This window comes from Desmodus rotundus, chromosome 12, assembly GCF_022682495.2.
Source record: "Desmodus rotundus isolate HL8 chromosome 12, HLdesRot8A.1, whole genome shotgun sequence".
Classification (NCBI taxonomy): domain Eukaryota; kingdom Metazoa; phylum Chordata; class Mammalia; order Chiroptera; family Phyllostomidae; genus Desmodus; species Desmodus rotundus.
In genome coordinates this window covers 18,412,147-18,428,144 of record NC_071398.1, presented here as the reverse complement: position 1 = coordinate 18,428,144, position 15,998 = coordinate 18,412,147, and the positions used below count along the sequence as shown (strand labels likewise).

The 15,998-nt window shown below is 45.1% G+C and overlaps 1 protein-coding gene across 1 annotated transcript in view; it reads right to left on the bottom strand.

Annotated features, from left to right (window-relative positions):
* Nucleotides 1-3,982: 3,982 nt before the first annotated feature.
* Nucleotides 3,983-15,998, bottom strand: part of PMFBP1 (polyamine modulated factor 1 binding protein 1) — a 48,697-nt gene continuing 36,681 nt past the window's right edge. Inside the window, exons 10-20 of the mRNA XM_024556256.2 lie at nucleotides 15,087-15,276; nucleotides 14,770-14,923; nucleotides 14,006-14,173; nucleotides 13,598-13,735; nucleotides 9,417-9,581; nucleotides 8,695-8,862; nucleotides 8,244-8,411; nucleotides 7,385-7,488; nucleotides 6,869-6,943; nucleotides 4,501-4,739; nucleotides 3,983-4,107 (exon numbers count right to left, since the gene is read on the bottom strand). Of these exons, the coding sequence (XP_024412024.2) occupies nucleotides 3,983-4,107; nucleotides 4,501-4,739; nucleotides 6,869-6,943; nucleotides 7,385-7,488; nucleotides 8,244-8,411; nucleotides 8,695-8,862; nucleotides 9,417-9,581; nucleotides 13,598-13,735; nucleotides 14,006-14,173; nucleotides 14,770-14,923; nucleotides 15,087-15,276 (1,694 nt within the window). The remainder of the gene's footprint in view (nucleotides 4,108-4,500; nucleotides 4,740-6,868; nucleotides 6,944-7,384; nucleotides 7,489-8,243; nucleotides 8,412-8,694; nucleotides 8,863-9,416; nucleotides 9,582-13,597; nucleotides 13,736-14,005; nucleotides 14,174-14,769; nucleotides 14,924-15,086; nucleotides 15,277-15,998) is intronic.

Here is a 15,998-nt window from a genome sequence, read left to right as displayed (position 1 = left end):
TTACTGCCTTTTTGACTCTTCTTTTTCCTTTACTACCCTAAATTACATAATAAAGAGAAGATGGGCAGGACCCCAGCCTGACTTGACTTGGGTGGATCCTGCTGGAACCCTGGCTCATCGTGTTTCTATTCTCCAGGCAGTGCCTCTTAAAGGAGTGGTTGGCAAGGTGGGACACAGCTGACAGGGAGGAGAATGGCCCAGGCCACTAGCACCCAGCTGTGTGTGCTGAGCTATCCCTAAGGATGGCAGGTGGCTGGGAAGGGAGGGAGGTGAGCAGCATGTACCCTCAGCCCCTCCTCAGGGGTTGCTGCTCTCTTGCCCAGAATGGCGAAAGTTTTGACTCTGCATGTGTCAGGTTTGTGTATTGACGGAAAACAGTGTCAGTTGTTGCTTACTGATTTTCATGTAAAAGATGATTCTTAGGCCGGAATCCCTCGTCTTTTTTTAGGCGGCCTCTTAAGTCTGCTGAGGTAACTGAGTATTTGGTCCTTTGTGTCACTCATGGTCCTTATTTTGTGATTCCCTAGGGTTGGGCTTGTGCCAGGCGTGCTGATTACAAGGTTCGGTGTTGGGGCTGCATCACCTACAGGCTTGGGGCTAAGAAGCACCTGCACACTAGCCAGCGCTCAGCAAGAGCCCTTTGGGGCTGGACTCATACCACTGACTTAGTTCCACACTCTTCCTCACTCTCTTCCAGGGATTTGAATTTCCATCTGTTAAAACTCAATATAAGTTCAATTTTAAGTCAGTTTTATGGATGAGTTTGGAAGGCAGGCTTTACCAGCCAGCACCAGCTATACCTCTACTTCCATTCTTTTTACCTCTAACCGCCTTTATTGGAAATGCAGGTGGAAACTGACTTCTCATGGCTCCAGAGTGAAGAGAGGGCTTCTGGCTGCTTGCCTGGGAAGGCTTCTATCTTGGCCCTGGGTTGAAGGGCTAGCAGAAGTTGTCTACCTGCTCTGTGGAGAGAAGTAAGCTGGGTATGTAATGTATTTATTGACTTGGGCTTGGGATGCAACAGAACAGGAAAAAAGACCGAGATTCCAATTGTAGCTTTATTATTAACAGGCTATGACCAGTCACGGACTCACCTTCAGGTCCTTTAGATGCCAGAGAGGTTATGACAACCATGGGTCCCATTCAACCTTCTACTTTAAAAGCAAGAACACCTGGCAAGGGACACTTGACACACATGGGAGCTGCAAGAGGACTGGGAAGGCTCCTCTTTGCCAGGGGTGCTACCTGCATCTGTGTTGGTTTTGGGACTTCTGCCTAAGTCTGCCCCTGTCTCTCCAATCTTTTCTCTTTAATTGGTGGACCATTTCCATTCAGATCCACCCTTAAGTTCCTTATAGCTTTAACACTACAATTCTTACCATTGTTTCATCAGATAATAAACCTTACTTTTTTTTAGAGGTACAAAACATTTCTATCACAGCTGCTCCAATAGATTCCTGGGACTGGATTTCAGGCTTCTGGGTGTGAGGGAACAAGTGAGGCCATAGAACTGGACATCTTTACAGGGGTCCCCTGCCTTGTACTCAGTCATGGGCATCTATCTTTAATGCCTCGTTGGCAGTAACGGTGCTTTAGACACAGTGGAAATGTCAACAGCTGAGGGTCTCGGGTTGAGATAGGGGACTCATTCTGGGGATCCCAGAACTTGCTTGCCAGGGCCTGTCTATGGCAGGGAGCCCCCTCTTCTCTCTGTTAAGGAGGCAGGCTGGGTGGGGGGGAGTGCTGATATTTGTTCGCTCTGGGTTCCTTCAGCTCAGGGGGAGAAGAATTATACTCTGGGTGGGTAAAAGAGGGTCTGTTACACAGGATTCTGTTGGCCCCAGGAATCAAAATCTGAGGGACATTCTTCCACTGGGTGGCTGAAGCACTTATTTTATTTATAATCCTCTTGGCTAGGCCCTAGTTTTACAGTCATTTTTTTGTTATTTTTTTAGAGCAGTTTTAGGTACACAGCAAAATTGAGCAGGAGGTACAGAGATTTCCCGTGTATTCTGCCCCAGCACACACACAGCCTCTCCTGTTACCAACGTCCCCCACCAGGGTGGTGTATTTGTCACCACAGGTGAACTTACGCTTCTTTATCCCTCAAAGCCCACAGTTTACATTAGGGGTCACTCTTGGTGTTGCATTATTCTGTGGGTTTGGACAAATGTTTAATGATATGTCTATCATTAAGTATCATACAGAGACCATTTAAAAAAATATATCAGCCCTTGCTGGTTGAGTGCCGGCCTGTGAATCAAAGGGTCACTGGTTTGATTCCTGGTCTAGGTCACATGCCTGGGTTGCGGACCAGGTCCCCAGTAGGGGGGCGCACAAGAGGCAACCACACATTGATGTTTCTCTCCCAGTCTTTCTCCCTTCCTTCCCCTCTCTAAATAAATCAAGTCTTAAAAAAAATTTCAGAGACTACTTTTAGGAACTAACTTCTTTGGTTATTTCTTAAAGAAGTATAGGCAGGCAACACTCAGCCCCCCTGCCCTTTGTCCTGTCTTTAGAGAAACTATATTTCTCTAAGTCTAATCACTCTACTCCATCAGGCTTCCTGTCTAAAGGCCAGACGCTGGGAGACAAACTGATGTTTTTCTGGCTCTGCCGCCCCTTTGTTCCCTTAACTCGATACCTGCTTGGCTCTGGTGTGATCACTCTACAGGGAGTGAAAGACAACTTTGAAAAATTTACAGCATTCAAAGTCCCCAGATATTGTTATTTTCACCAACATATCCTATATGAAACCTTTTTGTAAATTGTAAACAAAATGCCTTCTTAGTAGACTACTGGAGATTTTAATGACATTGAACTTTTGTTTAAATAAATGGTCCACAGGCTGAAACTAGGAAGCTATTATTAGTACCAGATACTTCAGTCTTTGTTTTGTCTCGAAAACACGTCCTCATTCTAAGTGAAATAGAGGAAGACAGTCAAAAGATCATAAACAACCAGACAACACCCATTACAACAGAAACACCGGATGTGCCCATCACCCTTGCCTTACACGGCACTTCTGGAATTTGCCTTTCCTGAGTCCTGGCATCCTATGTTGCTATAAGCAGTGGCTTTTCTTCGCTTTTGTTTGGCCGGGGAGGGAGGCAAGAGTATTTAAGAATTGCTACCAACTAGTGGGTTTCTTCCTTTGCTTTTCCTTTCCTTCCACCCAGAAATGCAAGCTCTTTCATTTCTTTCTTACTTTACCTTTGTAGCTATTTCTCTCAATTTCCTATGGACTAGAAATAGAAATTCTAGACATGTACTCAGTTTAACAAAATCCTACCACAATAAAATAGTTTAGCTGTCCTTGGAGTTCGTTATAATGGAATTTTACTTGTACTGAGCTGGCTGGGGAGAAAAATAAAATTGTTAAAAGGAAGACTACAATGTGGTGGCCAGGGAAAAAGTAGTCTCTCCCACCTCCATTTGGAAAAATGCATCACTTATTTCTCTTCCTTTCTTTTGGGCCTCAGGATAACTTCCTTTTTGTAGTTTTTAGACTTTTTTCTTCTTAAATTCCAGACAAAGATGGAAAGAATAAAAAAGGAGCTCATTATTTCTCGTTGGTTTATAAACCAATCCAGCAGCTCACTTTGGGAGTTTCAGCTCCCTGTAAGTGTGAAAGAGACCTGTATCTTAGAATCCAGAGAAGGCGGGATGAACACACCATTGGGGGCTGGGAGGGGCAGAGGTGCCTGTGGGGTGCCAGGAGCTCACAGAGAGTGCTGTGCTCATGTCTTTATTTTAGAGTCTGGGCCTGGAGATGGTCCTATGGTTCCAAGGCTCACTCCACTGCAGGAAGTAGACAAAACCCAATAAAACGTTAGCATATTGCAAAATAGGCTGGGACTTTGACATGTTCCTGTGAGCGCTGATCCAGGTCAAGAGAGGGCTGGGAACTCACTGTCCTCTGAAAAACACGTGTGGAAATGATGCTCAGGGCAAGGTGCTGAGTCTAGCAATATGAGGAACCTCAGGGAACAGGGAGGAAGTGACAGTCTTGATTTGAGGAGAAATTAATGAGGTGATTCCTCAAGGACTGGCCTGTGGCCAGGCGGCTCTGTTGCACTGTGGCTTCCTCCTGGTGTAACATGGAGTCTGTGTGGCAGGACAGGTAGCTGTGAACCCAGGCTATGCAGGGGACAGGCCGCTTTTTTGGGGGTGTCCAGAACACATGCCAGGAGGAAGATGCCTAGTCTGCCCATTCGCCTTTGGTCCTTACTATTCCCAAAGGGGACTGGTCAGGGTAAGGGATAGATCTGAGATATGAGGCATTCGGGTATCAGCCAAGATTCTTAGAGCAACACATCTTGTCTATAGCCAAGGAAACAGTGATCTCTGGTCCTGAGTCATTAAGAAAAAGATCTGTTTTCTCTATTTGAATTTCCAATCCAGTGATCTCTTGAAAAATACCATCAGGCTGTCATTTTTTTGACCTGTGGGACTAAGACAACATCATAGTAAGTAAAAAAAGACAAATGGCAGACATACCTGAACAGTGGGGAATCCTGAAAAACTTGGTGACATCCACTCTTTGGCTCATGTCCCGGGTGGTCCCCCTCCAACCTAAGGTGCCACACAATTTCCCCCTTTGTGTGGGCTCTGTTTTGCTTGGGCCCAGGGCTTTGGTGCACAACCTTGGGTGCCCTGATTTCAGCTTCGTCTCCTCTATCTCGCTCTTCAGCTTCTTGTTTTCCTGTTGCAGGTGGACCATTACATTGTGGAGGTGGCTGAGGAGGGAGAGGGAAGGGCTGGTGGGTGTGTGGTATGCTCCAGCCAATGGTTCCCCACTGGAAAGGACAGATGAAGGATCCACAAAAAGGAGGGCCATGGACGTCTGGTTCCTTCCAGGGCTAGCGCATGTTTTTGTGGAAAGGGATGCCTATGTGTGTTCCCTGGAAGAGGCCCAGACCTGGGGTCGGGGTTGTCTCCTGACCCACTAAGTCATCTCAGCTCTGGCTCTGTTTTCTCATTTTTAGATGGGGACAAGTGAGTTTGGCGAATGATGGAAATGTGATTGAAGAGCCAGAAGGCTGTTACAAATGACTCTGATCACAAGTGCTCAGTTTCTCATGGCCGTGCCTCCGAAACACTCTCACCCGGCTCTGATGCTAAAGTTCAAGTTCTTTCACATCCCTTTGCTGAAAGATGGAAAGCACGGGGGCCCAGCTCTGTTGAGAGCTTGGGCAAGTAACTTATCCCCATTTTACAGATGAGAAAACAGTGGCTGTGATGTATGCACGGGGGAAGATACCACAGCATATCCCTGTGGCTGAACCAGCAGCAGCTATTCGCATCAATAGTTGTATTTCTCCAAATCAACGTTGAGGGCAGTGGGGACAGTGGCTCTGGAATCAAACTTCCTGAGTTGGAATGCTGGCTCTGCCACTTACTAGTTTTGAGACCACGGGCAAATTATCTGGCCCTTGATTTCCTCTGTTCTCATCCATAAATGGGGGTTATAACTGCACCTAACTGGTGAGGTCTTATGGAGATTAAATAAGTTAATACCTGTAAAGCACTTAGAATAGTACCTCACATGCACGTAATAAATATTAGTGGAGTTATTGTTATTATTCAAAGATGGCTTTCCTTCAAAAAGGCTCCGGCCCACTAAAAAATGAAACAGAACTACTTGGAACTTGGCACAATGTAAGAAAAAGCCATGAAGTTCTCTGTTACCCTCAGATTCTGACAATTTTTCTTTTAATTGAACCCTTTCAGAAAGTATTTTTGTCCTAGTAAAAACTTTCATGTTTTCTTTTTCCTAAAGAAAATCAAATAAAGTATTCATCCTCCTCTGGTCATATGCTTTGCCCTCCTGTTCTCCATAAACCTGGCCAGAGTTGAAGACACCCTTTCCTTTGTCAACCCTCAAGTCGTCACCACATTCCATGTGTCCTGGGCTTGCAGGTGGGGTCCTTGGCAAGCCCCACTTCCCTGGCTCGCTGCCCCTCTCACTGGCCCACTCCTGTCAGCATCCCCAATGGTCTCTCTGTTCCTACCTCCCTATTCCAACGATCTTGTCCTTGCTTTCAACTCAGCCACCCCTCTCTAGGTCAAAACCCGGAACTGAGCTTTCCGTGGGTGGGCCCTAGGTGTGCTGAGATACCTCCACCCTTGGTGCAGGGGATGGAGCAGCCGCTGATGGGTCAACTTTGTCAAAGCAACCCCATCCCAGACCCTCCCAGCGTGCCAAACGAATGTGGTCATTTTCTAAGTGTTCTCTGACAGAAGACTGGGAAGCACTGCCCTGGAGCTTGTGACATCTGCCTTTGACCACAAAGGCTTGCGACACTGCCTTTGACATCTCAGTTTTAAACATCCGTATCGTTGCCTCTATTCCTGAACTTCCAACAGTCCTCTCCTACCACGTTCTCTGCTGACCCAGCTTTGACCATGAAAGGGAAGAAGGCCACAGGGCAGGGTAGAGCAACAAATGGAAGGAATGAGGTCCCCAAATGACCACGTGGGACAGAGGAACCCCACCAACCTTGACCTCTCACCTCCTAGAGATGTTCCTTCATTTGGAGATCTTTGTTAGAGCAGCTTGGCCCCTACCTTAACTAATACAGTCTGCTTTCAGTGCCCATGACCTCTGGGAATCACAGAAACTGACAGTGGGAAGGCACATGGAGACCATCAACGCCCTTGCATTGTTGTTGAGGGAGTTATGGCCCAAAGAGGTGAAGTGATATGTCCAAGGTCACACAGATGCAGATAGGATGTGGAGTTTTTCCAAAGCCCCAGGCCTTTCCTGGGGTCTTTGCATGCATTCAGTGATAAAGCCACCCTGGCTCCTGGCTGACCCTTTGCCTTAGGGCCCAAGCAACAGCCAGGGTGGTGTGGGATGACTTACTCCTTTTCACCAGTCAGCTTGGCAATATATTTGACCTGTTCACGGAGCTTGTTTCCTAATTGCTCATTGGCGATCCTGTAATAAAATCCATAAGAGAAAAAGAGTTCCCAGACCCCTGTGAGCAAGACCACGGGCTGGCTAAATGGGACAATGGGTGTTCTCAGCAGGGCTTCTGCTGGGCCCCAAGCCTCTGCTCATTACCCAGTCCCCAGAGTTGGAGCCTCCTGCCACCTGGCCATTAAGAGGACTCTCCATACTCAACTCCTGTGTAAATTCCCTGTGATCCCAGGTGAGTTCCAGGGATCCAGGCAGTGAAACCAGACACCAAGTTGGGAGAGCTACTCCATTTCTAAGTCAGCTGGGCTTTCTAGCTCATCCCCAACTCTTGGGTGTGTGCTGGGACCGGATCAGCTTCCCAGAAGGGCTCTGTATGATACTATTCTTTGGCACATGTATGGGTCCCTCAGTTCAGCCCAGGCCTTGGGACCCTGCTTTACTTTTTTCTTCCTTACTTACTTCTGATCTTTGGCCCATTGCTCCATGTTGGTCATAATCTTATCATTCTCTCGGTGCAGCCTACAGGGGTCTTTAGACGCAGACCGCCGGGGCAGGCAACAGGTCTTTGGTACAAGAAGAAAATGGGACAGTAAGGGGTGGGAGCACACGCCTGTCAGCTCCCTACTCCTGATTCAGGCCTCTTCTCTCCTCCTGGGAGAAGAAACACTGACTCTGCTGTCCAACCCCAAGGCCAGAGCTGGAACTGCCACAGCAGGACTCCGCCTCCAGCAGGGCAGGTTGCACCCACACGGTGACACCTCTGAGCAGGCAGTGTTTATGTAGAGACAGAGTAGATTTGTATATTTACAGGAATGATTTTCAGGCCAAAGGCATTAACTGAAGTGGCTTGTTCTAAAAGAGCAGTATGTTAAGCCAATTTTTCAATATGGGAGAAAAAAATATCTTGAGGAGATGCCTTTTTTCTAACTAGAGCAAAGGCTCTATGGCCACCCCAAGGTACCCTGTGGCTTCCTGCCATGAATTTCATGGCTCAGGGTGCTGGGCACGGGGCACACCTGAGGTCTCTTAGCTGATTCTACAGCAGTGAGTAAAAGGGCTAGGATGGGCTTGGTGGGGAACTGCCTAGCGGATTATGAGAGTCAGGGGTGACTGGTGTGCCTGACAGGAAGATGTTTGGGTTCAGGCAGGTGCTATGGGCCTAGAGCACCTAGACCCTTCTTTGTACGGAATAGAACAGGTGTCCTTTCCTTGTTCCCAGTCACTTCTACCCCCGCCAAGTGCTGTCTGGCATCCAGGTGGTTGTGTGATGTGCTGGCAGGGACTGGGAAGGAGTGACCAGAAGCCGAGGAGTACCTACCTCCTTCTCATCAGCTAGGAGGCTCTCTTTCAGGGTGGCCATTTCCTCCTGGAAGGCCCGGAGCTGCTCTTCTTTAGCAGCCAGCATCTTGAGGTCACTCTGGTGCTGCTTCTGCCATTGCAGCACTTGGCAGCTCATCTCCTCCAGTTTCTTGTCAAAGACATGTACCTGCTCAGAAGTGCAAAGTGAGGAGGAGACCCCAGCTTGCTGTCCTGACTCCAGAGGGCTTTCTCATCTTTCAGATTCTTAGGGGGTATTTTATTTCCAGTGGCCAGCAGAGGGCATCCAAGCTCTGAGTGTTGCTTCTTTGCCTTAAGCTCACAGGGCCAAGCAAGGGGAGGGAACCCATTAGCCAAAGGGAATGGTTCAGTGGCTAAATAGTTCTGGGTGCTAGAGGTGACCTTGGGGACCTGGAACAGGAAGACAGCCTGAGCCCCAGAATGCCCCTCACCTCTAGCTCACTCTCCTGATGGAAGCCTTGAAGTTTTTTTAATTCCATGTTGAGTTTTTTCATCCTCTCCTCATAAGCCATAATTTCTCCTTCCAGCTGAACTTTCCTATCTTGGGCCTGCGCCAAGCTTCGATGCAGGCTCTTGGTCTCTGATATCGTATGATTGAGCTTTAGGTAAAGACAAAGGGGATGAGGGTGGGTGTCAGACCCTTTGGCCTTCTCCGCTGAGCTTTGAATGTAGAAAGGTTCCGATTCCTCCCTGTCCTCTGCTCAGGGCGGCATAGACACCCTGTCACTTTCCTAGTGTCCCAGAGATGGTGGGAAATGACAGTAGTTGGTTTTCTGCCTTCCCATGCACGTTCCCTCCCCTATTTCCTCTCTTTTTAGTCCTATAAACTTATCTGCCAGAAATGATCAGCACAGGGAAGGGGCAAGAATCTCCCTGATAATCCAGGCTTTGTGAAAACCTTCCCCCAGGGATCACCCATGGGCAGAAAGATCTGTTAGATCTGGCCTCCACCTTTGCTCCCCCCAGCCCTCCCCAAAACCCTCATTAAGAAGCAGCAGGCCTTCTCTGGACAGACATCCAGCTCATGCAAGGGTTTGCAGACAGCATTGGTGGCAGCCAGTAGTGTAGGAAATGGACTCCTATGCCCCTCCCACTGCTAGTACATTTATTTCTTTGTCCCCAGACCACCCTGGAGATATACAACGTGGCCCACCTTTTCAAGAGCTTGTGTCAGGTCATCTTGGCAGGCAGCTGACTTCCGGGATAATTCCTCATAGGCTTCTTTACTGACCATGGTCTGGAGATAGTGCTTCTCTTTCTGCATAGCCTTGTCTAGCTGGGTCTGCAGACTCGCTAAGGCCTCCTTCTGAAAGGCAACCTTCAGGGAGGGGGAATATCACTGTCAAGGTTTATGGTTATAGAGGCATTCTGAGTGTCTACAGGAAGTGGACAAGCACTGCTGGGCTCTCCTTCCCGTATGTGATAATGCTCCAACTCCACCCCATTGTTGTAAAAGGAAGAGCTGCCTTTCCAGGCTTTTCTGCTGTCCTCTCCCCCCAGTTCCCCTTCTAGTTCCATCTCCCCCAAATACAAGGACTACTGGAAGTACTGGTCATGATGTGTCAAGTACATGGGAAGTCCCTTTCGCAGACTCTGCAGCCTTTGATAAAGATCTGGAATCCAGTTCCAGGCTGGGAGATGTGCTGCAGTATCTCAGTTGTGTGCATGATGCCTCACTTTGTTCTTGACATTATCCATCAGATTTGTTGCACCACGAAAGGTGGGCTGTGCATGCTTTCTTCATCGCTCTATCCCACCACTTACAGCTCAGGGCATGGCACATAACAGGTGCTCAGTTAATATTAAATAATTTTTTTGGACCGAGTGAAATATTGCATTGGGCAATGTTTGGAATCAGAGATGCATTAAACCCATAGTTTTGGCAGAACAGTATTTAAAAACTAAAGTGTGTGTCTTAAACTTAGTAATGAGTATTCGTGCTAGTTAAAAGGAATTGAGATGTGGAGTTAGAGGATCTGTGTTGAGGTTCTGGTTCTGTCATTTACTTAATCTCTGGAGTCTCAGTTTCTTCTGCAAATCGGGATACTTTCGACTGCTTCATACAGATTTTGTGCTGATCAAATGAGATGTAAAAAGGGCTTTCTAAGTATAAATACTACATGGCTGTGAGTTATGATCATGAAGATGCTAAGTAACCAGCCATCTTGTTATATACTTTAGGTACAGGATAGAGATGTACACCTAAGTCTGGAAGCAGGAGGGAGACCTTAGAAATTCATATACTTTACTTCTGTCTTTTGGTACCCTGTTATACCTGCATTCTCCATGAGGCCACACACACAGTAACATACTCTTTTGGGTTTTCTTCAGTAACTGCTCAGTGCTTGAAGTTTATTATTTTTTCAAATGGAATTTTGAGTATCTTTGACCTTAGGAATTAGTATATTTCTGCCCCTATATTTACATGTCTGGGGTGGGGGTGAAACTAATCCTAATAATTTGGTCTTCTGGGAATAAAAGTACGCTGTTTCTGGAGACTTCTGAAAAACATGGAGTCAACCGGGTCTGCACAGTAAACCAGGGGAGTCATGGGAAAAATCACAGTTCACCGTAGGTGCTTGATAATTGGTGTTTGAATGGAGAAATGTCATCATAGAAATGAGATACTAAAAATAAGGGTGGTAAAAAAAGTCACAATGATGCTAGAAGCTAAAATGGAAGGTTTATCTTAAATTTCTCAAGCATGAGTGGTTTATCTTGGAAAAAGATACTAAAAAATCTATACATATAGTTTTACACAGAATCAAGGAGTTTTAATAAAAGTTCTCATAAAGGTCTATTCTCTCCTTGCCAAAGGCAGTAGACCCAGATGATTTTATAGGTGAGTTACACTAAGCCATCCTTGATTCCTTACTTTCTCTCACATTCATTTTGTCAGTTAGTCTGACCAATTCTATTGCCAAAACACATCCTGAATGCTATCTTCTGTCTTTACTGACACAACTCTAGCTTAGATAGCAACAGTCTCCCAACTGGTTTTCTCACTTCCACACCTACCCCTCTCCCCAATTCAATTCAACACATCAAAGTTATATTTTGAAAACTTAAGTCAGATCGAATCACCTCCCCTGCACCTGAGGAAATTTCCTCAATATCTGATTGTTCCTAGAATAAAACAAAATTTCTTAACAGTCTATAATGTTTGCCCCTACATATTTCTCTACTCTCATCTATACCAATATCCTCCTTGATTACTATGTTATAGTCATATTGGCATTATTTTACTTCTTAGAATGTTCCAAGGAGTGACTGAAAGAGTGGTACATGATACACAATGAGCATTTATACTTGGAATACAGGGTGGGCCCAAATTAGGATCAATTAATTTTATTCACCACACTACAGGGAATCATAATAAAACATGAATTCCATTAATATTAAAAGCAGGAAAAGGATGCTACTGTAGGTACTGTCTAATGCAATAAGGCAAGAAAAATAAAATAGTACAAAGGTTTAGAAAATTGTTGCTTGCAAATGATCTAACCATAACCTAGAAAATCCATGAGGAGCAACTAAAAAACTATTACTGCTTATAAGTGGGTTTAGTAAAATTTCCAAATATACAAAAATAAGTTAGCTTTCTATTAACAGTAGTTAATTATAAAATGTGGTAGAAACCATCTTAGAATCAAGGAGGTGAAAAGAATGTCCATATATATTGCCTTGATTTCAGATGGGAAATTTTTAAATTGAGATATAGAATATTGATGAAATAAAAATATGTTTTAGAATGCAAAAACTAAGCCTCTTTCTAATGGCTATTTCAATTGATTCATAATTGGGGCACACTTAATTTTTTAAAGATTTTATTTATTTATATTTAGAGAGAGGAAGGGAGGGAGAAAGACAGGGAGAGAAACATCAATGTGTGGTTTTCTGTCATGTGCCTCCTACTGGAGATCTGGCCCGCAACCCAGGCATGTGCCATGACTGGGAATCAAATTGGCAATCCTTTGGTTTGTAGGCTGGCACTCAACCCACTGAGCCACACTAGCTAGGTGGGGCATGCTTTTAAAAAGTGGAACATGTTTACACGCACATAAAACCCTCCAGCCTCCTGATTCCCACCAAAGGAATTCTGAACTTAGTGCTTTTACTTCCACATTTACATGACTTTCTTTCTTTTGGCAAATGTAATGACAAACCTCTATTAAATACTCAGGTAGTACTCCTTTTTTGCAGAGAGGTTCCTTGAGGATCTGAGTGACTTAGAACTCAACTCTGGATGACAGTAGAGATTTGTATCTCTGGAGGAAAAACCTCCAGAGACATGAGTTTCTCTGCTATCTAATATGGTAGACACTAGCCACATGAGGCTATTTACTTTTAAATAAAACTAAAATTAGTTAATGTTAAAATTATAAATTCAGTTCTGAGTGAACTAAGCCATATTCCAAGCACTCAATAGCCGCACATGGCTAGTGGATACAGTATTAGACAGCTGTAATTTAGAAGTTTCTGTCTTGCAGAAAATTCTATTTGGCAGAGCTATTCTTAGAATAGTCATAGCATTTTAGGATTAACTTTTTTTTTTTTTAATTGTGAAGGAATCAGAGCTGCTGGTTTCTCATTTGTAACCCAAGAGATCACCTATTATGATGCTCAATTTGTTTCTTGCCCAGAAAGATGGAATGTATTCAGCTGGGGAAAACACTGCCATTCGTGAAGAAGGGGAAAGAGGTTTGATGTTAGACTCAGATGAACCATGTTCAAATGCTGGTCCATCCCATCCTTACTAATCAGTCACTTTAAGCTGTAGCCTTTCTTTTTTCAGTAAACTGAGGATCATAGTAACGTATGTCTTCTTGGGAGTAAAGCAGATGGAAGGCATGTAAAGGACTTATGTAGACAACCAATAAATGATGACGGAACTCAAGCACAGTGCCTCACATATGTTAGATGCATTTACTCCTTTCTGTCACCTTTATTGTGTAATGAAAAACAGCCATCTCCCCTTCCACCCCATTTTGGTATTATTTTTTGAAGTGTTCCTCAGCAAATTGCCCCAGACAGTGGATTCACTCAACTCTGGTGTCAGATGCAACATTGGAGGACTTGATGCCAAAGCCCAAATAGTCTGGGAGCTTCACCAGATGTTTTTAAGACCTTCCACATGCGGAAGGAACAGTTCTTCAGGTGAGCAACTGGATACTGAAGGGGTACCCCACTTGAAGGAGGGGAGAGGAGCTGCAGGTATCACAGGATGCACATGGGCCCAGCATTTCTGTGGTGGGGGAAGAGCTAGGAGCCGATTTCAGGTCAAGGGACACAGGGTTCAAGTTTCTCACCTCCTTGGGGTTTCTGTCTACTCACCTCTTTATTCAGCTCTTGGATGACTTTCTGGGAGGTGTTGTATTTGTTGAGAGAGGACTCTAGTTGTGTAGAATGTTGCTTCAACTGTGTTTTGAGATTCTCATTTTCTTCCTCCAAATTTCGCAATGTTTCTTTTGACTGTTCCCCAGTTAAAGAACAAAGCCCACAAAAGAGCTGTCACCCTCAGACTCCTTTAGAACCCCATTCCTCCTTCCCACACCCACAGCTCCATTCTGCACCCTGTGTTATCTTAGGCCTCCTCTCTTCTCCCCGCTTGCCTTTCCCACCTTCCCTCCCTCCTCTCCTGAGATCTGAGCACCCACAGTCTCTGTATCCCACCAGGTCTGCCTGGGCTCAGGTTTGGTCCTGTATTTATGACTCCGACTGTTCCAAGATTCTCCTTCTCACCGTCTTTTCTTTCTTTCTTTCTTCCTGTTGCAATGACTCAATCTCTACCTCCCGCAGCTTCTCCTGTTCTTTGCTCTTTTTCAACTGTTCCCGTTTCTCCTCTAGTAACGTTGTTACTTCCTTAAGCTCCTCTTCTAGAGTGCTTTTGGTGGAGGCTAGCTCCCTGTGCTGAGAACATAAAGACTGAACTGAAAGACCTTGGACTGTATATTTTTGGAGAAACAAACTCAGACAATTGTACCCAGAGAATAGCTGACATAAATATGAGGGCAACTCCTTGGTTATTTAGCATGTGTGATAAAAAAGTCCCCTCTGATGTTCAGCAACATTGCCCCAGATTTTTAATTTGTTCATTTAGATATACCAATTTGTTGTATTTACAGATCCAGTTCCAACAGCATCGACATTCTGTCCCACTTACCAAATCTTTCCACATAAAACCCTTTTGAATAAAGTTTAAAAAATCTGAGAAAAACATAAAAAGAATAATTCAGAGGTCAAAGACTTTAAATTAATTGACAAGGGTAGCTTTTGAATCCCAGAAAAAACCACATTGTCCCTTGACTCTTTTTAAGCTTAGCCCTTGAAAATGCTTATTATCGGCAGTACGAACTGGAGCTGACTGGCTGGCTTTGCATTCAAACACAAATTCCGAACAATCTGTTCATCATGGATTGGTGGTGGCATCTTTCCAAATAAAGACAAATATATTTACTATTAAGCAGAGCAAATGCTTGAGCTGGCTGCCTATTTGCCCTTCATACCTGGTGTTGAATGAGTTTTAAATGATCTCGCAGTTCATTCAGTTTCATATCCTGCTCATTCACTGTCTTCTGAAGCTGCTTCTTTTCCTTGTCTGAATTTTCAAGCTTCCTCCGGACCTCAGAGAGTTCTGATGTCAGCTCCTCTATCCGTTTCCTAAAGCAAAATGGCAACAATAGGAGGATGGACTTCGGTGTCTATGTTGGTGGACTATGAGCTAGCCTCACGGGGCTTGCTATCCCAGTCCCGGGCAGATGCCCATAATGTCCTGACTGGCTCATAGGGAGAAAGGCTCTCTCTGGAAGTGAACCTGTAGTACCTGTTGGGTGTAAGTTCCTCTTCAGCCATCAAGGAATCCTTCTGCAGCTTCTGAAGTTCTCTCTGCAGCTCCTGGATGGTGTCTGCCTTCTGTTTCTCTGAGAGAATGCAGCTTTGCAGTTTCCTCTGGGAATCCTCCAGGGTGTTCTTTGTGATACAGGCCTCTTCTTTGTACTGGGCTGCTTGCTGAGCTGCAGAAGACAGGAGACGAGCTAGGGGCATGACCATGTGAGAAGGGAGTATGTGTGAAGATCAGACTCTCGAATTAGGCCAGTTAAAAAGTCTGTTCCTTTATTGTGTGACCTACTTCAATTTCCAATCTGTCCTCATTTCTCTTCAATTCATTATCACTCCTAAGGAGCTCTGTTAAATTATCTGTCTTCAACTACCCTCCAGCTGTGGTCTCCTTCTCGATTAAAATTAAACAAATTGATAGCAATTGCTCAGTGTACCTTATGCAACTCATCCAGTCATTAGGGGCACATCCTGACCCTTCTAGAGTTTAGAGTCTAGTGAGGGAGCCATACTGGCCCATTTGATATAGAGACCACGGTGCTGTTAAACTTGCAATGACGGTCAACTCAGGAGGCAAGATCAATGTAAGAACAGTTGGAGTTGGACTCACAGAGGAAAAGGGGCTGAGCTACACCTTAGAAGAAGGGAATTCTAGATGCAGGGACTGCTAGAGTAAATGCCTGGTAAGGGAATAGGGAAGTCAGGTGAGAAGAAGATGGGAAGAGATGGGTTTAATTGGAAAGAAACCTAGATAGGAGTTCTGGGAGACAGAGCTAAGTAAGTGCATGGACTAGAGGAGGATTTGAAGGACTACGAATGCCTGAGAGGTCTGGAGTTGATTCTGTGGGCTCTTGAGTGGGGACCTGACATAAAGGAAAGAGTGCTTTAAGAACACTGG